General features: G+C 50.3%; 1 protein-coding gene across 19 annotated transcripts in view; it reads left to right on the plus strand.

Annotated features, from left to right (window-relative positions):
* Lrrfip1 (LRR binding FLII interacting protein 1) overlaps positions 1-25,501 on the plus strand; it is a 108,630-nt gene that overhangs the window by 70,883 nt on the left and 12,246 nt on the right. For 6 of the 19 annotated variants that reach the window (XM_090355124.1, XM_090355126.1, XM_090355125.1 and 3 more), the window contains 9 exons: positions 8,396-8,473; positions 13,614-13,649; positions 14,027-14,152; positions 15,825-15,896; positions 17,394-17,564; positions 19,096-19,188; positions 20,297-20,389; positions 21,461-21,553; positions 23,066-23,207. In XM_090355124.1, the coding sequence (XP_090211250.1) occupies positions 8,396-8,473; positions 13,614-13,649; positions 14,027-14,152; positions 15,825-15,896; positions 17,394-17,564; positions 19,096-19,188; positions 20,297-20,389; positions 21,461-21,553; positions 23,066-23,207 (904 nt within the window). Of the gene's footprint in view, positions 1-738; positions 805-2,215; positions 2,294-3,681; positions 3,727-4,740; positions 4,810-8,395; positions 8,474-13,613; positions 13,650-14,026; positions 14,153-15,824; positions 15,897-17,393; positions 17,565-19,095; positions 19,189-20,296; positions 20,390-21,460; positions 21,554-23,065; positions 23,208-25,501 lie in introns of all 19 variants that reach the window. The other 13 variants (XM_090355133.1, XM_090355134.1, XM_090355139.1 and 10 more) reach the window with 6 other exon arrangements.

The following is a 25,501-nucleotide window of genomic DNA, read 5'->3' on the forward strand; positions in this document are numbered from 1 at the left end:
TGCCAGAGGAAGTGGGATCGACAGGTGGCTGAGCAAGGAGTCGGGGCAGTGTGGAGCCAGATGGCCTGTGTCTCATGGAGCTCAGGAAACTCCAGGCGAGGTGCAGGACCACCTAAGGGCACAGAGCCATTGCTGGTTGCTCGCTGGAGGTGTGGGAAATGTCTGTCTGCTTCCAGAGGAAGCCCACCACCCAGAGAAGAGCCACCTGTCACTCGATTACCCCTTCCTGTCATTCTCACTTCCCCTGAACTGGCCCCATGTAACTTCACCCGTGCTTCCCTCCCCCCATTCTTCATTGAACCTGATCATTCAAAGGGCATCTTCAAGCCATTGCCAGGAGTTTCCTCTCATCAGGGTGGGTCTCAAGCTGGAGGGTGAAGGAGAGAAAGGGAGGGAGAGAGAGGAGAGGCCCTGGACCTCCACCTGCCTCCAGGGGTGAGAGTTGAGCTGAAGTCATCAAATGTGTGAGTTGAAGAAAACTCAAAAAGTTTGCAATAAATAGAATTTTAGTCACCTAAGGAGATAGATGGTCAAGGGATTTAGGAAGCTATAGATGGTCTACAGGAGAGCTAGTTAGTCATTACCTCTTAGCACATAACCGCATGGTCTCCCTGAGACTCAGCACTGGGTTATAAAATCAGTGCTAGGGTTCTGGCCTGGTTACTGTGCTTCTTCTGTGCTCCCTGGCTGGCAGTGCCAGCCAGCTCATCACTCACCAGTGTCTCCCTTGGTACCCAGACTTACGGCTACAGCGGTGGAGATGGCAGGCTGTCCTCTCTGTCCTCTTCCAGGGAGGAGAAGCTGGTGGGTCTCGTGGCATGCATTGTGTGTGGGGGATCAGCTTGGTTCCCCCTTTTCCCTCATTAGAATCCATTTTATGCACTTCCATTTGGAGCCCATACTTTCTGTTAACCTTTTGGGAAGTAATTAACATGTGTGTTTTCCTTCAGACTTGCTTCACCCTCCTGAGTTTGAATATGAATTGTAATATTCTATAAACTACCATGAATGTATTTTTGTGTATGATTTTAGTTTAAAATTAACCAAAAGGAGGCGTTAGAGGCATGACCCAGGTGGTAGAGTGCCAACCAGTAAGCAAAAGCATCCTGTTCTCAGACCAAAAAGAAAAATTGGAAAAGGAAACAAATAAGAATGCCTGAATGCTTTCCTAGGTATTATATGACTTACGACCCAAGCCCAGTTTGTCTACCTCACTTAAAGTCTTGTAACAGGACAGCCAAACTAGGACTGCCCCATTCTGACAGGAGCACTCTGGGGTTTTGCTGGAGGTGGCTGGCGCCACCTTCACGACCTGATGTCTCATCCCGCCCACCTCCGTATCACCTGGCCGTGGTTATGCCACGGGCACCTTATCTGTTCCCACATGGCACACCTGCTCAGTTAATTTTATTCAAGAAGCATAGAGAGGTGCCAACCGAGGATGCAAGCCTCAGGCTTCTGAGTAACTTTCAGGCCTTTTGCCCCTGGCTAGGCCTGGTGGCACAGCTCTGGCCATGGCACTCCCTCCCCCTGGGCCACGGGTCTGTGTGTGTCTCCACCTGGGAGGGGGACAGGGGCCTCCCCCACTCCTGGGTTGTGTGGCATGTTGAGTGTCCCTCCCCATGTGCCTCTCCTGGAGGCTGCTTTGCTGTGGCTGTGGAGGCATAGGAATAGGGGTACACATGGAGGGAGCTTGGAGGGACCTTAAAGGCAGTCCTTCGTCTCCAGGGACCGCCCTGTCTGTGTGGGTGAGTCCAGAAGCAGCACCCTTCCCTGAAGGGACTCTTCAGTGAACACAGCCAGGTCCTTCCCCATTGCTGGGCTCAGCTGGCCAAGTCCTGTCCTCCCTGAGTCCCTCTTCTAATGCCTGGGCCAGCGCCAGGCAGAGGCTGTCCCAGTAGAAGGTATGCAAGTTCCGATGAAGGACTTCCAATGTCCCTAAAGGCTGACACCTCCCTTGAAATTTTCCCCCACCAAATTTGAAAAATTAGAACTCAAATGACCACAAACCTCTACGGTCTTGTCATCAATTACAACTCCATCTTTTTTTTGTTCCCCCTCAGTGTGTATAGTCCAAAGTCGAGCCTCTGTTTCAAGTTGCAGTGCTGTCAGTTAACAGAGCTGGCCCAAACTCGCCCTTCCCTTCCTCCCCAAAGATGCATGCCGCACTGTGGTTGTGTATGTCGATTGCTTCAGAGATTCTGTCTGATTACAGGGCCTCTCCTGCTCGGACCTCCGGCTCCCCTGCAGCGGCCTGGCTTCCAAACCCCTCTCTGCCCAGAATGGAAACCGGGTCTGTTCGCCCCTTCTTCCTGCTGGGCTTTCCCTGCTGTTCCACTCCCCTGACACTTGAACTTCCTCAGTGTGCTGCTCCCTGGGGATTGTGACTGGCAGGGCTAGTTTGTTCAAATTTTTCTCAGTCAAAAAACAAAAACAAAAAACAGAAAAATGGGGTTTAGGAAAAGGGAGTCTCATGAAGTATGAGCTTTCAATGCGTGGCTCAGCCCGTGGCATGTTCAAGGCTCCGGCCTTGCTGGGAGGCCTAGAACAACACCATGCCACCCTATCTGAAAAAATGACTATAGTAGAATTAGAGGAGTAGCTCAAGTGTCGGACATACCCCTGAGTTCAAACCCCACTGCTGGCAAAGGAAATATACTCTCAAATCCAGAAGAATCAGTCTCTTGGGTCTCCCTGTTTCCAGCAATTGTTCCCTATTTAAGGTTTTGAGTTGTTTCTTTAAAAATATTTTTCTTTTGTAAATGTGTCCAGGAAGCAATTTGGAAAGTCTCTGTGCACACTGATTGCTTGGTCTTAGAAACCTGGTCAAAAGGGACTGTGTATCCCCACTTCCTGTTTTCACGAGGCCAGTGTGCAGCTTCAGCCTAGGAGCTGGGCATCTGTAGCTGTTGAGTTCAGACTTGGCCAACACAAGGAGATCAGTGTCAGAAGTCCAGGGACGCATGTCTCGGAGGTTGAATTGTCTCCCTCGCATGCAGACTCCAGCCACTGAGTGAGCCCTCAGACCCTGAGCCCGCACTGGCCCCCTAGTGTGGCTCTGCTGGCCCTGCATGGCCCCCCTTCCTGTGTGTACTTTGGTGTGAATCCCCCCGTGGACAGGGTTGGACTTGGGGAAACGGAAGCCTCGAACAGCAGAGCAGCTGTCCGTCTTTGTGACCCGGCACAGAAGCAGGCATTCCTGCTGCCGTTCTCTTCCCGGGTGGGGTCAGATGTGCAGCCGTCTCTCAGTATCTCAAGGGGTTTGATTCCAACCGCTGCTCAAAGCCCTCCTAGGAGATAGTATGCTGTTATTTAGCCTACACGACATGGCACCAACGTTCAGTCATCGCTAGATGACAGGAAGGAATGAGCCCTTGATGCTGGAGCTAGCACGCTGGCGTTTTTGGAGAATTCAGAAAAATGTCTGCACATGGTCAGCAGTCCTGTGCCAGAGGTGCTGGGAAAATGTACAGTGTTAAGGTTGAAATCACCCCAGTTCTCCTTCCCGTGGCCATGATATGGATTTGTGTGTACCGGACTTCCTGAGCATGTGGTCCCCAGTGGGCTTCTGTCCTTGGGCCGTCTGCACTAGTAGCTCGGTTGTCATGGCAACAGAACCGTCGTGATGGCCTCCGCTGAGTCATTGCAAGGCTTTAAACCCCTGCCTTTTGCTTCCTCCAGCCCTCCTATCTGTGTGGCGCTGCCTGGCCTGCTGCCAGCTACCGGGTGCGTGAGCTCCCCCAACCCACCTCACCCCACAGCCCCCCACCTGCGGGCCCTCCTGCGGGATGTGTCCCCCGGAGGATGGCATCTTCACAGGGCGTGCACGTGCCCTGGTGTCTGTCAGCCCCTTTGACCAGTTTTCATTTCTGATTCTCCAGCTCGGGGTGACAAGAGCCAGTGTAGGTGTTTAGTAGAGAATGGAGCCATAGCTGCATTTACAGTGTCTGTTGCCAGAAAGACAGGGTTTTGTAATGCTTTGGCACCCCTAACAGATGCCAGTCTGTGCCACTACATTGGGAATTTCCGTGTTATCTGTATTACTTTGGACATTTCCAGTTTTAAACCCAGATACTTATATAATACAGGAGAGTTAAATATGCAAATAACTGTATTGTTCATAACTTTGTAAATTGTACACTTATGAATTAGATATATACATAAATGGCTCCTTCTAGGCATATAATGGAAATTAGGGTTTCCACTGAACCGGGCAAAGTTTGACAGTCACCATTTGTGGCATTGTAAGCTCCTGTCTATATGATTAGTTACATAAGATTTCAAGATAATCAAATATTGTTTTCTACTTAGCAACTTTTAAAGAGTTACAAAATGTTCAACATTAAATCTATAACATAATTTAACATTTTATTCAAAAGTTACTAAACGTGAGTCACTTTTGGACAAGAAATGTGAGAAAACTCAAGATGTTTGGCTTATCTGCTGACTTTAGACCTACATTAACACATTTCCGCATAGCATGGGATGTTTTCCAGGTCGCAGGCACAGGCGTCCTACTGGAGACTGAATTGCATGCCACTGACAGCAACTTGAACTCTTCTGTCCTTGGATTTGTGCATGTCTGTTCCTTGCATGCTGGCAGCTCTCTGGTAGGGTGGCATGGGGCTCTTGGGTGGCTCTCAGCTCACGCATCCCTAGCATTCCTCCTGACCTTGTGTTTTCTGTGTAATCCTGGAAAAGCGAGGGGCAGCTTGTCCTGAGGGTTTGTTTTTGCCGCAGGCATCTGTGTTGGAGGACAGCAGCCTTATTGGGGCTCGACGGGGCAGCGTCCACGGTTCCCACCAAGCTGTAAGGCACCCTCTGTGTTTCCCACTTTCCTTGCGTCTGCTGCATGGCCCCAAGTGCTTGCAGGTGTCCCACCATTGGTGATGGCCACCGGTCCATGTGGGAGGAAATACTGACCTCCCCCATCTCTGTTCCCATCATCATGAAGGCTGTGGGCAATGGAACCAGGAACCTTCTGTTGTTAGCTCAGTGCCCTCAGCAATTCTCCTGGAGGTTAAAGGGGGACCAACCTTAGTTATGTTTCATCTGTATTCTTTCCCCGAAGCTGGTTTTCCATCGAATGAGTGGCCTCACAATAATAGAAGGAGAAGAAAGGAAGTGACAGGTCACAAATATTGCTATGTCTGAAGAGTCAAGGAAGATGAGAAATTCAAGGAGTCAGAGCTTTCACACATTTCAGTTTCCCTCTCTCCTCTGGGGTTTGAGATGACAGGCTCAGAATATAGTGAAGCATAATAGGTGGGCAGTAAATACGGACAGGGGCAGAGAGATGACCCCATGTCATGAGGGAGTGGATTGCTGGGGTGCTCACATCCACTGAAATGGGTACTCTCCAGGAGTGCCCGCCCCCAGCCCTGTGAGAATGCATGCCGCCTTCCTTGGGATACAATGGCTTATTAGCAAACTCTGATTAAAGGCCTTTGTAATTTTGATGTTGAGATGAATCAGCTATTTGAGTTGGAGGTGTAGCTCAGTGGTAGAGCACTAGCCAATGAATGAGAAAGCATCAGGTACAGAGTTCAAGTTCCAGTCTCCAACCGAAAGAAAATAAATGAGTCAGCTATTACTTGAGTAAACCAGTTTTGTTGTTGTTGTTGTTTTGCCATTCCCGAGGCTTGAACTTAGGGCCTGAGCACTGTCCTTGGGCTTTCCTCAAGGCTAGAGCTCTACACTTGAGCCACAGCACCACTTCCAGCTTTTTTGTATGTATGTGGTACCAAGAAATTGAACCCAGGTTTTCATGCATGTTACGCAAGCATTGAGTAAACCAGTTTTATGACATACTATACTCTTTCCTCCCACCATATTGTGCATTTCTGAATCCTTAAGAGGTAGACCACCATAGCTTATAGTTTTCCTTTTAAATGTAATTTTGTGAGTATTGCATCTAATGTTTAGCTGGAAGAACTTTAGCTGCACTGGCATCTAACTCGGTATTGATCAGCTGTGAAGACTGCTTAATGTTGTGGATCCACTGCATAAACATCTCCCAGCTCCAAAACTTACATTAACCTCAACAAAGGAATTATTATCTTAAACCCACACTGAATAACAGTCCACACAATTAATCTTACCTGAGGCTGTTCGTGAGCTCATAGCTCCACCAAGGGGACGGGAGGGGACAGTGGGTAATGGACAGTTAAATAACTGATTTCATTGGAAAAGGCGGTACATAATCATTCATTTTCAGGTGGCCTAAGACCCCTCTAAGACCCATCAGATTGGGGGTCCATGGGTGCTCTTCAAGCAGTGCCACTGTTCTGCGCTGTCAAATGAGAAGCCTAGCCTGAGATGTCTTGGGAACATTCTTTCGTGGTTCTCAGGTCCCTACCAGAATTGCCTGGGACTGACTGATGGCTGCAGTGGAGTTGGGAAACAAAAGGCCAGTTTGTCCCAGCAACACAAACTCCTGAATCGGGCCCGCCCCCTTCCCACCCCTGTGTCTAGCCTAAGCCTGTGCTGCACCCCGTGCTGCACCCCATTCAGAGGAGCTCAGCTATTGGGAGTGTTGGGGTAGAAGCCAAGTGAAACCCCTTGGCACAGAACTCTGGCCCTACGGCAGCAATTGAGCGTTGTGAGTGGGAGGAGAGGAACAAGGGGACTTTTTGAGCCTCACCTTTCCTCTCACCCCCCCCCATCCTTCCAGGAGACACAGAGGGTCTTGTGAGTAGGTGTTCCTCGGGAGAGACATTCCCGGTTCTCTACCCTGCCTGGACATGTGTCCCTTGTGTAAGGAGCCGTGACGTAGGCACCCTGCTTAGAAAGAGACCAGAGGGGACCTGACTGGCCTCTGTCCCTGAGAGTTAGGACTTCAGGACTGACCGGTTCTCAGCTTGTAGAGGCCAGCCCTGGTCCCACGGTGCAGGCTCTGAGGTGGATAGGTGGCAGTGTGAGGGACAGGCTCGGTCCTGCTGACACAGGAGGAAGGTCCCTCCGGGGGCCGTCAAAGCTGAGACTCAAGAAGTTGGTTTTTAGTGAGAAACAAGAGCAGAGACAAGTGCCACAGGCACCCTCTTCTGCCCTGAGGACACCCCTGTGCTTGTGGCACAAGTGTTGGTCACACGCTAACAAAAGGTGGAGGTGAGATTCGAACCCAGAGCGTTCTGCCTTCCATCACTCCCTCGTTGGCCATGGGACTGCCAGCCACAAGGCGGCCCATGGTACTGAGGACACTGTAGTCAGTTTCTTCAGAGTCAAGTCAGGGCTGAGTGCTGGTCCCAGCCTGCTGTCATGAGAAGCCTTGGGCTGGCGGCAGCCCCTGGACCTGCACCCCGAGCAGGTGGCCAGAATGGAGGCGAAGGCTGGGTATGTCACAGAGCCAACAGCCACGTGAGTGTTTATAATATCATTTACAACACACAGAACAGGAGCACAGTCAGACTGCCACAGACCGCCAGTGAGAAGCATGCAGATATGGCCTCTCAGGTACATGATTGCACAGGACTTACATGGCCACACAAAAAGTATAGGGAGGCATAGCCTTGGGGACTGACTGTGGGAGCAAAATAGATAGGGCCCCTCCACAGGAGATTGCCAGGGGCAGGGGATGGACGAGCAACTGAGAGGTGCATGAATCATAGGCACCTGCTAAGATCTCTTGTTCCTCATAGTTCGCAACTAGGAAAATGCCCAGAAATTTTCCAGCATGGTCAGGTACCAGGCATGGTGTGAGCGGCCAGTAGTAAAGGGACTGTGTGTCTCTCCCAGGAGCCCTTCTGGGCGCTCTCGGATCTGCCTGGTGCCTGAGTCCCTAAATGGTGTTCCTGCCCTGCCTTCTCCCCTCAGCCTGCCTTAAGATTTTTAATAACAGGAAAATGTGCCTGAGACCAGAACAAAGATGAATGCAAACTAGATAAGAGTACGCAGCCTCTACATTATTTAGTTTCCATTGGTTCCTTCTCCAAATTGTGAAAGCTCAGGTGAACGGACACAGGCTCACACGCAGGGGTTCCTGAGGAAAGGCAGCCTGGCACTTGAAAAGCTTTGCACAACTCTGGATCGACCCTATGCCTCATCTGTGTCCACATGAACAGACTGTAGACAAGTCAAGTTTTCCTTGCAGAGCACTATGTTCAAACTCTCCTTTGTACCCTGCAAAATGGACGCTTGTTCCCCAACCCGTGTGGCAGGTTTGGAGTTCCTTTCTTACCAACCGTATTCATTCTGTTCTTGGGACAGCGTGACTGGCTCCGTTCATCGCCAGCCGGCAGCTTGTCCCTAACCCTGTCCCCTCTCCTCCTCGCTGCTGTGCGCGTGATTCACCTCGGGACTAATTCACGTGTGCTCAGTTGGCCTCCGTTCTCCTTGCTTCTTTCTGACCCTGTTCCTCTGTTTCTGTCTACGCATCCTGTGGCGGCCATGCGGGCAGGCATCCGAGTACAGCAGCCACCTCAACTCCAGCTCCCGCGCCTCCTCCAGAGCCAGCTCTGCTCGGGCCAGCCCCGTGGTAAGTCTGCCTTCTGCCTTCGCCCTGCCGTGCCTCTGCCCCTCCTCTGCCCCTCCTCTTCCTGCTTCTCTCCTGCCCTTCTCTACCCTTTGAAAGTGACCTCTGTCTTCAAACCAGCCTGGGATGGAGTCAGAAGGGCTTCCCGTGCCTTCTCTCAGGTCCAGGTGAAGCAAGATTGGGAAAATTGGTTCCAAACCAATTTTCAGTGTCTCAGAGGCCATACACGAAGCTTTGGGGTGGCTCCTAGAGAGGGACTTTCCTCCTGGAGGAGGCAAAATGTAGCTGTGTGTGCTTGTGGTGCTTGATGTGCTTGAACTTTGAAGGGTTGACATTTAGTCAGTCATGGTTGTTGGGCCTGGACAGGTGTGTTAAAGGAAGCGTGGGGCTGCAAATGCTGTGACACTCTTGTGTTCCTCCACTGCCCCGCCGGCCACCAGAGCCTGAAGACCCTGGGGACCGTGCAGTGAAGTCTCACCAGTGTTTGTCAGGAGGTCAGGGCCCTCTTAGCTGCATCCTCCTGCAGGTGTCTGTAGGACATGTTTTCCCAATTTTACACAATTCCACCGCCGTGAGGCTCTCATTTTGCAGGATGGTTTTCCATATGGGACATGGGAAAGGGGCCATCAAGTACTACATGTTGGAGAGGTGTGAGCCATTCCAGAGATGCCAGTCAGTGATTGCTGAGCACAGGGCTAGCGTGCAGAGCTCTGAGTGGGAAGGTCAAGGCAGGCCAGGTTCCTCTCTTTTTCTCTGCTGTGTTTCACACCAGCCATCGAGAAGCCAAAAATCTAGTTCCATGCTGTCTGAGGTTGGTGCCCGAAATTCAAGCCATGCTCCTGGTAATGGGAGCGCCAGGGAGCTGCAGTCTTGTCCCACGGACAGGCCTCGCTTGGCTGGCTCTTCTGAGTGAGGTGCTGCTGGTTGGTTTCTGGAATTAGATGCTGACCTTGACAGCTGTGAGTTTCTGCGTCAGGCTTCCCCTAGGGGAAGGGACGGATGGGTCCCTGACACTCTGAGCCCGTGGCTGAGTCAAGGGGCGCCTGTAAACTAACCTCCAGGGATCTCCCAAACCACAGGGCACACAGAGTTTTCTGTAATAAATTTAATAGAGACTCCTCCCCATGCACGATTCTCTAGCCCACTCCTCCCTTTTGGGAGGAAAGAAAGAAATAAGGATTTACAAATGACAAACGCTGACTGTGCCTTTCCCTTCAAGGCCTGCGTGCACCCTCCCTACCTCTGCCAGGAGTGGTTCCTGTGAAAGTCCTGGCTGCCTGGCATTGTTACACGTTTTCTTTGGGTCTATTCAAGATCGTGGTAAAGTTACAACATGCTACGGTCATTTTAGATAGACTGAAATTTGGTGAAAATTCATTTTTCACATGCTTTCTGAATTTGTGGAGAATTTGCTCACATAACATGGCCCTAAGAAGAAAGAGAGAGGTACACTGTACATTCTGGGGGTTCTCGGATGCCCCGGGGGTCTCCGAGGCCTGGGAAGAAAGGAGGTGATGTGTGACGAGGCTGGTGGAGCCCAGCGGTGCCCAGGCCTGCAGCGCGGCCTCTCCCGGGCAGGAACCGCGCGCGACCTCCTGCTGGACAGGAAGCGGTGGGCGGGGGAGCCCGGGAGCCCGGGCTCTCCGGTGCTGCTTTTCCAGTTCACTGCAGAGATGGTGCGTGCGATTATGTATCTTCCTGGGCCAGCTGCTCGCTGCATAAAGGTCAGTAGATGGTCACGCTGTTTGCTGGCTCCCTTGTGAACAAAGGTTAGGCTCGGGTGTGTGAGCGAGGCGGGTGGCACCCCCACAGTGAGGACCTCCCGTGTGTGATTGTGGACACCTGTCCAACGCGGGGCTCCCTAGAAGGCATAGCCACGGTGGTCAGTGCTGGCCCGAAGGAGAGCGAAAGTTCCCGCACATGCCCGTGTCACCAGACGCCTAAAGACAGAAGAGCCATCACCTCCACAACCCTTGCTCAATCTGTTTCCAGGGAGGGGGGGCTCAGCTGGGGGCTGTCTACACCGACATCCATGGGTGTTTGGCCTTTGTGGTGGGAAAAAGCCCCGAAGGTGGGGCTCAGGCTGCTCCAGCTCCCTGCCTGAGAGGGAGGTGCCATAGGTCAGGGGCAGTGCCCTGGGCAAGGGCTAGTAACCCTCCAGCCTGGCCTCCGAGCCCAGAGCAGGAAGTCGCTGGAGCAGGGAGTTCCAGAGCCACTTCACATGACACAGCTCTTGTGCCTGGCTCTGGACATCTGACAAGGAATGTACACCTGGCAGCAGAGTTGTGGCAACTTTAAAAACAGCCTCTCTCCCTCCATCCCTCCTCAAAAAAAAAAAAAAGAGTTAATTTACTTCTGTTAGGCTAGAGTTGTCCTGGCCATAAATAACATGGTGTCATTATTAGTCCTCTGTGACTTGTGGAAATGATCTCAGAGGTCTGTGACCAGGGACAAAGGACAGGGCTCTCTTAGGGGGGGAAATACAGAGTGAGCTGGTGCCATGCCCAGGTCAGCTTGTCTCACATCCCCAGACGAGGACGTGAGGCTGGTGTCCCTGGCAGGGGAGAGGGAGTGTGCTTGAAGAGCAAAAGTGACCGGAACAAAGAGGAACCCCGCTGTGAGGAAATGGATGTGCCTACAGATCACCCCAACCCCAGCACTTAGGTTACTGCCCTTGGGAATGCAGAGAGGTGTCAGAACTGGCATGTTCTCCTCCTTCCCACCCCTGGGTGAGCCGTGTTTATTCCCTCCCCCACATCCAGGATCCCCTCCCTCCTTAGGGAATTATGCAGCGTTTATTGAGCACATAGATCCACGCCTACCCTCATGGGGCATGTAGACTAGGGCTGGGGATGCCATGAAATAAATGGCATGAACCAGTGGCAGCGTGGACTCTGCAGGGGGACAGTTGGAATGGAGTCTCCAGACTTGGCCTGAGCCACACCCAAGCAGAGAGCAGCCGGCGGGGAGCCAGCACAGCTGTGTCACCCAGAACTCCTAATCCCCCAGGAATTCAGCATGGCCACCACATTTCTAAAACATCCTTCAGGAATGTCCTCAGTGGAGCCCAGACCATCCATCACCCCACCTGAGGGTGGACGGTGAGCTGGGCACCCTGCCCGTGCCCGCTGGAGAGAGCACCACTGTGCCTCGGGCTTGGAGCTGCATGGAGAGGCAGAGCAGTGGCCAGGGAGAGAGCAGGCCCCGAGCCATTAGAACAAAAGTTCAGGATGAGTCATTCAAGAAGATGTGAATATTATTAGAATAAACCCCCAAACTCTGGCCCTAAACGTAGACTCTGCTGTTGTTTAAATAAGGGAAAGTATCCATACATAATATGAGTGTGGCCCAAGCATTGCTGGCTGTTCACACTTGGTGTGTTAAGCAGGACATTGCACCATTCTGGGGGGTTTGCCTCCTGGGGTTGGGTGGGTGCTGATTGGGAGTTGGGGAGTCACAAGGATAGGTTTTCTGTCCTGCTGGCTCCCCACTAGGGGACTGTGTATATGGACAAGCACCCCCACACGCATTGAACCAGAAAATGGAGACATAGAAAGCTAATATATAAAAACTCAACGCATGTCCATGAGGCCATGTGATTAACCCATCTAGACATTTTTAGACGTGGGCTTCATAAAAGACCAATATTAATCAATAATCGCTATTTATAAAATATCACATTGCTACTGTAACACATTTGTTTTGGAAAGAAAGCATTGCCAGAAGCTGAACTTGCACGGATGTGTTTTGGAAGTGGCTTTTGCATATGCTCCGTGGTGGATAGGACAGATCAGTCGAAGTCATTTCGAAACCCATCAGTATGACTGACCCACAATGCTGAGTGGTGCTCAGAAAATGGAGGTGATAAAGCCACGAGATATGCAGTCCTCTTGACCTTTCCTCAGTGGAGACCCGTGTCCCAGACCCCCGTGGCTTGTGCTGTGACAAGCGGCAGAGGGAATGCAGGGGACTGAGGCCTTTGGAGCTCCCTGGGCCAGCAGCAGCCCAAGTCCCTTTCCACTTGCACTTTCCTGGTGGCTTCGTCTTTTCTGGGGTCCCCCACCAGCTCCTGCAGCCCCAGCAACAGCGCTGTGTCAGAACCCTGTCATCCCTTCATTTCTTCGCGTGTTATTTTTAGAGGTAAAGTGATACGTTTTGTGTCAGAATTAAGCACACCATCTGGCTCATTTATCTGTCTTTTGTGTGGAGACTTGGGATGAGGGGACAGCTGACCCCAGGCAGCCTGACTGGGCTGCCATCTAGTGGGAGCCATTGGTATGGTGGCTCTGTGGCTGGGTCACTTTCACTGCTCCACAACCTTACGTCCTAGGACCATTGACAAATGTGTGTCCCTTTGAATTTGGAAAACAACAAAATAGAATTTACTAATATTTTAAAGAGAAATTCACTGTGCCTCTCCAATCTTAATGTTTATTTTTTTTCCCTCTGTATAATGTCCACATAAAAACATATCCAAGGGCTGGGAGTTTGGCTTAGTGGTAGAGTGCTTGCCTAGCATGCATAAAGCCCTGGGTTTAATTTCTCGGTGCTCAGACCTTGAGTTTAAGCCCCAGGACTGGCAAAAAAAAAAAAACCTAAGCAGGGAACTGGTGGCTCATGCCTATAATTCCTATAACTTTACTAACTACTCAGGAGACTGATATCTAGAAGAGCAAGATCCCAAGACAGCCCAGGCAGAAAATCCAAAACAACCAGCAAAAAGCCAGGTGGCTGGCAGCACTGGAAGAGGTTGGAGGCAGGCAGACTTGGCTGTCTGGAAAAGGCACCTAGAGTGTGCAGGAACTTGGTCCCTTGCTAGATGCAGAGCAGTAGAGAAAGTAGCCCAAGCCGGCCTCACCCCAGGCCCCAAGACCCCTTTGCAGCCAGGCAAGCCCCCACCCTTGGGGCCTGAGACAAGTGTGCACCTGCTCATAGCGCTAAAGGCCGCTCTGGGTCCTTCAGAGGCTCTGCCATCCATACAGGAAAGATGGGAAAAGCCAAATTCTTAACAGTTTCACCTTTTAGTTTTTAAATCATGGAAGAAACGCAAATTTTGTGTATATTTTTATCTTGTTACTCCCTAAATGAATATTATTCATTTCATATGTTAAAAGTATTTCATATGAATCTGTTTTTTCTACAGGTGGAAGAGAGACCAGAGAAAGATTTTACTGAGAAGGTAAGGGATCTCTGTAAAGCCTCTGTCCTAGGGGTCACTCATTACCTAGAGAGTCCTCAGAGTCACAGGTGAGGCTCTCAGGAGGACGGGATCACGCAGTGGGACTGAGCAGAATGAGCAGGTAGCTCGCCCAGGGCTCTCGAGAGCCACACGCAGTGTACACGCTGAATCATGTGGGACAGTGAAGGACCCAACACCCACACAGCCCTACAGCGTCCTGGGCATCTGAAAATGAACCCATAGCATCAGCATGCCATCAGCCATGGGAGACTTCAGTGTAGCTGCTGAATTAAAGATCGGGTGCTGGGGGCTAGGGTCTGGCTCGGGTGATAGAACTTGGATTTGTCAACAATCACATGTGGTCCTCTGCATTGCAGGGGTCTCGAAACATGCCCGGCTTGTCCGCAGCCACGCTGGCCTCTCTGGGCGGGACTTCCTCCCGGAGGGGAAGCGGAGACACATCCATCTCCATGGACACCGAGGCTTCTATTAGGGAAATTAAGGTAAGGTGCTGTATCCAATGTGGCTTGAAAGAGCCTCTGGTGAAGCTACAGAGGTTTCATTTGTCAGGCTCACATCTTCCTCCTCAGCCTTGTCTCCACTGTCTTCCCTACCTACAATACAGAGTTCTTGTGAACTGGGCCTAGGGTAGGTCATTTCTACTGCGGGGCAGATTTGCTGTCCCCTCTACACCCCTCTGTACTTTAGACCGGCACTCTTTGTGCTGTCGGGGTAACTGGACACCTCTATAAGCCCTGTGTACAGTTTTTGGAGTTTCAGGCAGTCAGTGCCAGGCACTGACATAGGGCCTTGCCCTCAGGTGTTTTCTCCATGCCTAGAATGTGCCCTTTCTCTCCTGGGTGAGGTGTGCCTGCAATAGACCCTGTCACTGTGGTTTAATGACCCTTTCTTCCACTGGAATACAGGTATCATTCTTCATTAAATCCTTGTCAGCAAGGATGGTACCAGGCATTTGGTAACATTTTCTGTGTGAGACAGAAATGCAGTGCAGTACTCTCTGGGACAGTTTCACCTAAAGGAGTCTGCCATGGCTTCTTTTGTGGACAACCCTTTGATCCTTACACCTGGTGACACAGGGGAGCCGGCCCACTGATGGTCTCTGAACAACTCATTTGCCTGGGGAGACCAGAGAGGACTGAAGACCCTACAGGGGAAACAATGCCCGGGCTTTTTGGGAATGCCAAACAGAGAAAAGCTTTTAGCAGTTTTCCCTGAAACTGCCCACACAAGCACTCCATAGCACCTAGTGGGCTTCTCTGTGGCACGGAAGTACAGTTGGTTGCCGTCCCAGTTGGTGTCTACTGTAAGGCTGAAGCAGTGGGCATTTGTCCAGCAAGGCTCAGACACTCGCCCTGAGCACTAGGAGTTTGGTGGTGAGGAGGACAGGCAGAGGGAAGACTTGGAGGTCCAGGGGCAGGGGCAGAGGCAGAGGCATGCTGACCTCTGACCATCACAGTGTGGATGTCAGAGTCTTTAATAAGCCGTGAAATACCCACTCCTATTTCAGAAGCTCTTCTACCTGTTTTTCCATACATTGCTCAGGCGAGCCAAGCAAGTGTTCATGAGACCCCATTTCAACCTAGAGCTATCACTCCACCTACCCTGGGGGCTGAGATCAGAATTGAAAAGTTCACGACATCCTCATTTCAGCGGGACACCCTCGGCATGGTGGCATACCCCTGTTACCCCAGGTGTGCAGGGAGTGAAAGTAGGAGGATCGTGGTCCAGGCTGGATAAGGCAAAAGGCAAGATTATGTATCAAAAATAACAAAAGCAAAAGGGGTTAGAGACAAGGCTAGTAAAGCTGTAAAGTACCTGTTTGACAAGTGTTGAGTTTAAACCCTATTACTACAGAGAGACAGACAGACAGACAGACAGACAGACAGAACTCAATACACTGGGCATGGTGGTACAGACCTGCAATCCGAGCACTCGGGCAGCTGGGAAGGAGGGGTAAGTTTAAGGCTAGACCGGCCGCACATGTAGTCTGAAGTCAGCCTGGGATATAGTTAGGGATACAGGACTGAGCCACCAGTATGCCTGGCACAAGAACCGTTTTTTAAAGGCTGCTCAGAAGAAATAACCTTTTGTAGGTATAAAAGGTTTAGGTGTCTTTTCCTACACTTCATTTACCTTTTGTGCCATTTCTCCCAGGAACTCAATGAGTTGAAGGACCAGATTCAGGATGTAGAAGGCAAATACATGCAGGGATTGAGAGAGATGAAGGTACCCATTCCTAAGAGCGTGACCCCACCTACTAACCTGCTCAGCTGCAGAGGCCCGCACGTGGGCGGCACACTCACCCTGAAGAGGCCCTGTGTGCGGAGCTGGGAGTGGAGGGCACGAGCATGGTGTGCTTTCTTCTTCCCCTGACACAGCTTCTGAATCAAGACAGAGTTGCAGCCCTCGTCGGAGAGGTCACCACCATATTTAGTGCTCAGGTTATCTAGTGCTCACTAGATGTGGTTTGGTTCTCTTCCCTCTCCGTAATGGCCACATTCACAGCCTTTCCACCGTGATAACACGCATGCTCTCACACGGTGGCAATCTCCTGCATGCTGTGGAGTGCTGCTAATCAAAGCAGTGTCAGAGTGTGTGTCGTCCTGGAGCTGAGTCTCCGCGCACCTCTCCTTTCGGAATGCACGTGGCTGGCGTGTTACAGTGGGAAGCGTAGGAGCCCTGTTCCTTGCTAGCAAGGTGACGGTTGCCATAGGAAGCTGCTGTCAAGGGACAGGGTGGCGAGGGCCATCTGGCAGCGCGTGACAAGTCTGGGCTCACTCAGCGGATGGTGGATCGTGACCCCTCCTCATTTCCCAGAAAATACCCAGCCAGAAGCCTAACCTCTGTGAACAGGCGCCCCATAGAGATTGCTCGACTAACTCATCGTTCTCATAATTGTCATCTCTACTTGAAAGGAGAAAAATTAAGACTCTAGCTTTCAACTCATGTAAATGGGGAGCTAGGGAGCCATTTGGTGCACAAGTGCAGGCCAAGGCTGGGGCGCCCCCTGTGGCCTCCTTATAGGATGCCAGGCAGCTGCCCCCTCGCGTTTGTTTTAGGTCGTTAGCCCTGGTCACCAGCTCTGCCCACTCTGTCCTCTTGGCACTGGCCTCCCCTGTGTTCATGATTTGGGACCTGCCATAGAAAGAGTCCCATGAGGCACTGCCCTGTTTTTCCCGCCCAGCTCTTGCTCGAGGCTCTCCTGACCTTGCTTTCTCCAGCATCTGCCTGGTGACACCCGTGGACCTTGCTCAGTTTTGTGGCGGGTCAGAACTCTGAAGTGACCACTGATCCTTTCCAGTTCCTGAGCTAGGATAGGGAGCATAGTCCCCCACTCACGGTGGAGGTCTAGGGCACTGCCAGTGCCTGGCTTTCTCCCAGGCTCTGCCACATGTCCTGCGTGACTACCTCCTCAGCCGGTCAGGTGGCCTGTCACCATGGAGGAAGACTGTGCCACTAAACATGGCTTTGGCCACTGCTGCCCTCCCAGCCAGCCCTTGGCTTTCACCTTGGCTTTCACCCTAAGACAGTTGAGAACTACTTGTCTGAGCGATGAGAAACTGAAAGGAGGGTGTTCTGTGCACTGAAAATACAGGTGCTTCCCACTGACTCATTCTCTCTAAGAAATCAAGTCTGTGTGGAAGGCTGAGCTTTTGAAAAGAACACCAACCTCTTCCCTTAGCTTTCTTACAGCACTTTCACAACTCTGGCTGGTTTGTGCAGGACTCACTAGCAGAAGTTGAAGAGAAGTATAAGAAGGCCATGGTGTCCAATGCCCAGCTGGACAATGAGAAGACCAACTTCATGTACCAGGTGGACACCCTAAAGGACACGCTGCTGGAGCTGGAGGAGCAGCTGGCTGAGACCCAGCGGCTCTGTGAGGAAAAAAGTCAAGTGAGTGGCCGTGTGGTGGGGGATCCTGGGAATTCGTGTGTGTGTGTGTGTGTGTGTGTACGTGCACACGCACACACACATCATGTCATGTTTATGCATATTTCTTTGCTGAGTGACCTGAAATGTCAGTGTGCATAAGTTCAGCTATCCAGAGGAGGTTTCACCACAGTATTGGGGTTTTGCATGGAAGATAAGACACAGACCTGTGAAGGCACTAGTGGGACTCAATAAGGAACAGTAAGATGCTTCAAGAACTTCCCACTAACATGTGATTTTTATTTTGTCTTCACACTATAGACAAACTTAGGCACTTAAGAAAATTGTATTCAGTTACTTTCTGCTGATCAGGAGAAGGCATTCACTCCATTTAAGAATACCTTTAAGCTCAGACAAGGACACATACCTAGATGAGTTTTTGTTCAAAAGCACTGGAATTAATTTGTTGCTAATTTTCAACCAGCCTGAGTCTAGGTTGAAGTTACTGATATGGTTAGCTGGCAAAGTTGGGCTTAACTGTAACATACAAAGCATAGAATATTTACATTTTATTTTTTAAGGAATTCATTGGTTTTTCAAACTGTAGAATATTGTCCAGTTCTTCAGAGATCCTGAGCTAAGCAGAGGATATAACATGTGGGTCATTTTTTAGTAGCTGCATCCTCAAAACTTCAAGGGAAAACCAGCTCCCGTTTACAGCACGACCTCCTCCTCACTGCTCAGCTGAGTGAGGGCTACCGGGGGATTTACTCCTGCTGTTCTCAGGGCTCTGCTCTGAGAGCACTGTTGAGGGAGGGCCTTCCTGAGGCCAGGGGAGAACATGCCAGATCCTGTCCTGGCATGGTGCCACAGTGCATTCTAACACTTCTAGAGCACCATCTTCTGGACCTGGTTCTGTGACCAGACCAGGAGCCCCCATGTATAATTCTAGAGAAGCCAGGAAGTCCTCACAGTGCTTCTGAGTGGGGCAAGGCTAAGAAAAGCCCAACGGAACCAGCCTTACCATGGCCAGGAAGAGCCATCCAGGCTGGAGAAGGTCTTGTCCCTCCACTGAAGGCCCCTCTAGGGAAGGGGGCTCTACTGCAGTGGGTACCAAACCCTCATGAACATAACAAAACAGAACAGAACAGAACAAAAAAGCCATGTGACCAGCGAGAGCCCAGCAGAGGTGCAGCAGGACACAGGGGCAGCTCTGCCACTGGCTCTGTGCCTGCTGCTTTGTCCCTGAGTGGAACCAGCCATGTACTGTTACTCTCACACAATCCCTCAGACCCCGGCACTGCCCTGAGGGGGTCCCCTGCCTAGGAGTGACCAGGAAACGCCCACCAGGCATGTCCACTGCTCAGGCTGATTTTACAGGAAGCCTTCATTGCATCTTTTCCTAAAGCCAGAAAAACGGATTCGGGTGATGCTTGCTGTGGCAATGGTGATGACATGGAACAAGTCATTTGTCCTGAGGGAGATGTGGCAATGAGCAGGAGCCAGAATGACAGGAACATGCCTCCCAGTGCTGTGTGGTTTCTGTCCTCTGCAGGAGTTGGAGCGGGAGAAACATGCCCACAGTGTCCTGAAGTTCCAGTTCTCTGAGGTGAAGGAGGCACTGAGGCAGAGGGAAGAAATGCTGGAGGTAGGTGGCCAGGTCCTTGCTGCTCCTTTTGGATGTGGCTGCCTCGTGTGGCTCCCAGGCTCCCAGGCCAGTTTCTACAGACGCGGTAGCTTTAGCAGCCAGTCATTCCTTTCCTCGGTGCTGAGAGCAGGAGCCTCGGATGAGGCCCTGCAAAGGTGAGGAGAGAGAAAGGGAGCGTGCACTCTCCAAGGACTGTTGTCCTATCTGGTCAGGGCCCCACCCGTGACCTCGTTTCAACCTTAATCTCTTCCTGAAGACTTCGTCTCCTAATCCAGTCATCTTGGAGCTCAGGGCTTCAATGTGTGACTTTGGGGAAAACACATCTCAGTAATTTGGAAAATGCAGAAATTTTTAATTGTAAGAAAAAAGTGAGAACTTTTAAGTTTATAGTTTAGGTCGTCTTTGCTTGGGGAGATCATTCCTCTGGCGCGAGAGGCATAATCAAATAATAACTCCCTCGAGGTGGCCATGTCTCATTCCTAGAAATTATAAGACCATTGTCATTTCTTAACATTTTTATAATCTTTAAATAGCTGTACTTTTAGTATGGTTGTGCTCAAGTTATAAGTGCAGTGTTGTGTTAGCATGGTACAGTGATGACAGAGCGGAGGGGCGGAACCCTATCCAGTGCTGCTGTCGTCACAAGGGTCCTGGTGAAAGGACCAGAAACAAGGCAGCAGGTTCTCTTCAGGGTCCTCGAAAGGACCTCAGGCCTGCCCACACCATGACTTTGGCCCTCAAGACTCTACTAACTTCCGATCCTCAGAACGATAAAGAGAATAACTCAGTCCTGTTTTGACCATTGAGGTTGTGGTCCTTACAGGTTGTGCTGTAAGCACAGTCATGTGTCACAGAGCATTTCGATGAGGGGTAGTCCTGAAAGGTTGTATGTATCACCTAGTGACATGTAGCCATCTCCAGTCTGTGTCAGCACACTCCATGAAGTTTGCATGGTGACAAAATCATGTAGCAGTGCATTTCGAGAACATGGGTGAATTCAGGGTTGATGAAGGAAAACCTTGCTCCAGTTCTTCAGTCGTCTGGCAGTGGGCGTTTCCTTCCTGCTTAACTCTTTACCTGCTTTCTTCCTATCTGTTCCTTTCCTCAGGAAATCCGACAGCTACAGCAGAAACAGGCGAGTTATATCAGGGAGATTTCTGATCTTCAGGAAACCATAGAGTGGAAAGACAAAAAGATAGGGGTAGGAGTCTCAAGTCTTTGTAAACTGTCAGATTGCTTAGCAAAGGCCGCTCCTGCAGACGCCCGCTTGCTGGTGTGGGTGTGCATGCAGCTGGGCCACTGCATCGTTTGAAGGAATAATACCCTGGAGGCACCACTTTCCCAGATCGCTAGGGTTAGGACTACCTCCGCCTTGCAACACTGTGAGGGTCCTGGGGGCACAGGGCACCCCGAGCAATGAGGATGGTGGGCATCCCGCTCTCTGGGTGAGGGGCCAAGCCCCATAACCCCATCTGCTTTTCTCAGAAAGGCTTGAGGAAGCTGCTAGTGGCAAAGGGTACCCCCAACCCCGCACCTCATCCGGAAGTCACCAGGGAAGGCCTTCCCCTTCCATTCATGGTGGCAGTGACCCTTAGAGGAAAAGAAAGGGAAGCTGCCAAGTCACTGCTGATCCACAGTGACAAATGGTTTCCAAAAGCCAGCAGCCCATGGGACAGAGCCTTGACAAAGGACAGGAGGTGCGTGACCACGTCGTGAACAGGCTCATGACGCAAGCCTGCTTCCACTTGGACATCTCACCAGTGTTGGCTAAAGAGAGGGAGAGAGGAGGAGGGAGAGGGGGAGAGGAAGAGAGCAAGGAGCACATAGACACTCTTACGGACCACACTTACAGACCACAAATCTCAGGATCCAACAGTATAAAACCAGTCTAAAACTATAAAAAAAAAATGAGGGTGGCTTAGCATTTCTTCTGTCTCTTTATCCCTGGTTTAAGTGGCTGCACCACTCTGTTAACTCCTGTCTCCTTCAAACTAAGCTAGAAAAGATTGCTGTCCTTGCTGTACCACGGCCTCCTTCCATGCTGCTTTGTTTTGTGTGTTTCTCCACCGTGCACCTTGGGAGAGTGATCATTTGCATTTCCTGGGTGTCTAGACTAAATAAAGCATGAATGCCCCCTGCCTGCCTTTTGCTTGTATCCTTACGAAGACACTTTCTCATGCCCTAAGTCTGTGGATGCTTTGGACAGCGCAGTCTCCTGGAGTAACCTGCTGCTCTTGCCTTCTTCCTTCTCTTGGCTCTGCCGCATACTCAGGCGTTAGAGAGGCAGAAAGAGTTCTTTGATTCCATAAGGAGTGAACGAGATGATCTTAGAGAAGAAATAGTCAAGCTGAAAGAGGAATTAAAGGTATGATGGCGGCATCCAATATCTGGGATTCTGTGACTGTGTGGGTGCTGGCAATGGTTTCATGTCTTTGTTATGTTCTAATAAGTTCAGATCTGGAGTTCATTGGCATGGTCCAAACATGTTGAAGTGCGTGCAGATGTGGGTGTTATGCCCAGAGTTATTTGATATCAACAAGCAGCTGATATTGAAAGCAGCTCAGAATTCCAGCTCTGATTTTTCTGACATTTATTTAAAAGTTTTTATTCTCACGAGTGTTGGTTAGCCCTCTAGGGCATTATTTAGTTAGAGAATGTGCTTGTTTCCTTGTTCTAAAGCCTCAGGTCCAAAGACTTTGCCAAATGAGCATTGTCTGGGTAAGTTGTGGTGGAGGGGGCACTATGGGAATTAGACCTTGAGACCTGCCAGCCCTTAGCAAAGGGAGTGAAAGGAAGTTCTGGGGGAGGGGGAGTGGTAGGGAGTCTTTGGTGTTTGTGACAGCCCACAGGGGGCTCTGGGTGAGCTCTCCCAGCCTGCAGGCAGGGGTAGTGTTGAGAAGAAGGGAGCTGGCCTAGTGATATCTAGAGAGCCGTGTGTAGGGTTGTGATCCTAGACTGACTTATTAGTGACCATGCCAGAACTGCTGGATCGAAGCCAGAGTAGTAGCCCGGGACTCAGTAAACCTGTGCCAAGAAATCTATGACATGCTTGCTGAAGCTAGACTGTCCTCAAACTCAGAACCCTGCTCCTCACTCCCAAGTGCTGGATTACAGGGGTGTTCTACCATGCTTAGCCACAGCCAGGGTTCACTTTGGGGTTTTTGTTTGTTTGGTTTTTGTTTGGTTTTGGGTTTTTTGTTGTTGTTCTTTAAGCCTGTTTTCTGGGGGATTTTTGGTTTTGTTTTGCAGTAGTACTGAGGTTTGAACTCTTGAAGGCTTTGGCTTTGGGCTTGCTGGGCAGGTGCTTTATCATTGGAGTCCTATACTCCTATCACCTTTTATTTTACTGTTTTTTCCAGATAGGGTCCCAAATTTATGCCTAGGCTAGCCTGGATAATGATTCTCCTGTGTATGCTTTCTGTGTAGCTGGAATGACCATGCCACTGGCCCAGCTTTGTTTTTTCAGTCAGTTGAGATGGGCTATCATGTCCTTTGTACCAGGTTGACCCCCTGTGGAGTAGCTAGAATTACAGGCATGAGCCACTGCACCTGGCCTCAGCTGGTGCCTTCACATTGTTCATTCAGTTTCCCACTTGGTAGCTGCTCACAAGCAGCACCCCTAGTTCAAAGGATGCTGTGGGCAGGATCTCCTCCCCATAAAATTTGATCATGGAGCAAATAAGAATGCAGGAGGAAAGATGGAGAGGCCATCACAGATCTTCGTGGATTACCTGGGTAGTAGGAGATGGAGGCCAGGTGCTATTTTATTCTTATGTAGCCACCGTCCACCAGAGAAATATCCTCTTCTATAATTACTAATGAAATTGAGTTTAGTCTGATATCTCTGAGTGTTACAGTGAGTGTGTTTTGTTCCCAGAAACATGGAATAATCCTAAATTCAGAAATAACTACCAATGGCGAGACTTCAGATACACTAAATAATGTCGGATACCAAGGCCCTACCAAGGTGACGAAAGAAGAGTTAAATGCCCTCCAGTCAGCTGGCGACGGGACCCTGGGTAAGCGTTTGTTTCCTTTGGACCCTTTCAGCCTTCCAGTCAGCACTGGTTCCATGCATTACCAGAACCAGAGCCATCACCACTGATCAATTAACAGTCACAACGCATGCCATTTGTTCTGTCACTCCATGGTAATTTCCTTGCCACACAGTGTGATTGCCCACGCGTGCTGTCTGGCATGCATCTCGTCCAGTGCTTACCACCAGTGGCTCATGTGCACATTTCTTTTGCTTCTCATAGTTGCCACGTAAGACTGTGAATGCAAGAAAATAGTACAGAAATTATGTGACAATAGTAAGAGTACTGTTTGGTCTTCAGATATGTCCCTACTTGTCACTAGCTTAGCGTAGTGAAAGCCAGGGAGTAGCATAACTGACCATATTAGCCCAACCTTTTGCTCTCTCTGTGTGCCAGGCAGGAGTTTGAATGCACAAGGCTCCTGTGCCTCTCACAGTGATGCTTGGGGCGGATGGGCATGTCATGGCCACGAGCTGCCCCTGGAGGATAGGTGGCCGTGGTGGGCACGGCTAGAGCTGTAGGAGGTAGAACACCCCTGCCTGGGTCACCAGTGATCTTCTCAGTTGCCATCGTTTTGCTTCTGCAAGAATATAAAGTAGGAGAATCCAGTAGGTCAGTCATCTGAAAATGCTCACCAGTTAACATCGGTCGTGGTATTTGGCTTTGTGATCCTGGCCCCTGTGTCCCTGGTAGCTAATGGCCCTCTAGCCTCTTATAAGGTAGGAACAAAACCAGTGTCTGGGACTCTCAACAGTAGCTCACATACCTTCGTCTTAGTTCTTTTTATTTTGTGTGTGGGGGCACCGTCTCTCAGGACCTGCTTCCCAAGGAGACGCTTCATTATTGTCACGACTCTAAAGAAATACAGCTCATGTAACTGTGTGGAGGGTGTTTGTAAAGAAGGATGAACTTATATCTATCATACCTTTATGAGAGGTGCCTGAGCAACTGAGGATTCGTCATGCTGCTCCTCTCTAAATACATATTGGCAAGCTTGATGAGATGCTTAAAAAGCCAGAAGTATCCATTGACATATATAAGTGGTCTCCAAAGGCTTTTTGAGCACACATCCCATCTGTAAAGAAACTGCTAGAGCCAGGCGTGATGGCTCACGCCTGTAATCCTAGCTACTCAGGAGGCTGAGATCTGAGGATCAAGGTTCAAAGCCAGCTCAGGCACAAAAGGACCTGAAACTCTTATCTCTAATTAACCTCTAGAAAACGGGGAAGTGGGACCTGGCTCAAGGGTAGCCTTGAGCTGAAGAGCTCAGGGACAGCACCCAGGCCGAGTTCAAGCCCCATGACCCACAAAAAGAAAAGAGAGAGAGAGAGAGAGAGAGAGAGAGAGAGAGAGAGAGAGAGAGAGAGAGAGAGAGAGAGAGAGAGAGAGAGAGAGAGAGAGAGAGAGAGAGAGAGAGAGAGAGAGAGAGAGAGAGAGAGAGAGAGAGAGAGAGAGAGAGAGAGAGAGAAAGAAAGAAAGAAAGAAAGAAAGAAAGAAAGAAAGAAAGAAAGAAAGAAAGAAAGAAAACTGCTGGAGCTTCCTAGTATATGTGTATTGTAAATGTATGTATGCAAGCTACTTCGTTAATATGAAATGAGCATCATCAAATAATAGTAGATTGTGAAACAATAGAAGTACACATTTTCTTTGAGCCAGTGGGAGACCCCTGGGAGACCCCTAGAAGAAAAGAGAGTCAGGCATTTGTGTCAGCAGCATGGTATCTTAACAGGCTGGAGTTTTATATTGTTGCCTTTGACAATTCCAAATAGAAAGCTAGAACTGCCCATTCCTGTAGCTAGGGGTGTGGTTCCAGTGGTAGGGCCCTTGCCTACCTTGCTGAGGAAGCACAGGTCCTAGGTTCAAACCCTAGTACCACTGAAAGGGGAGGGGGGAAGGGGGTTGTCTTTTCAAAGTATTAATGGCTGGCTATTGAATTACATAGTTGCCATGACTTTCAGTGTTCTTTGGCTGCTGCTGCCTGAGAGAGAGTTAGATGGACAGAGCAGGGTTGCTCAGGGCAGACACAGGACGCTTTGTCAGAAAGACAGTGCCACGGTGGCAGACCATAGATTTACTTCCTACTTTAAAAGCCTGTTCCTTGAAACAGATCTTGAAGCTGAGTTCTAAAAGCCAGATGAATGGTCTTTTACAACTTGAAGCCCCTTTCAGGGCTATGTGACAGGCCGTGCAGTCTGACGGCTCTTAGAAAGGAAGCTGGGCAGTGTGAACTGTACTTGGGGCTGAAGCTTATCATCAGGGCCACATGGCTGCCTGAT

Source organism: Megascapheus bottae, chromosome 21, assembly GCF_031878675.1.
Source record: "Megascapheus bottae isolate mThoBot1 chromosome 21, mThoBot2.hap1, whole genome shotgun sequence".
Lineage (NCBI taxonomy): Eukaryota > Metazoa > Chordata > Mammalia > Rodentia > Geomyidae > Megascapheus > Megascapheus bottae.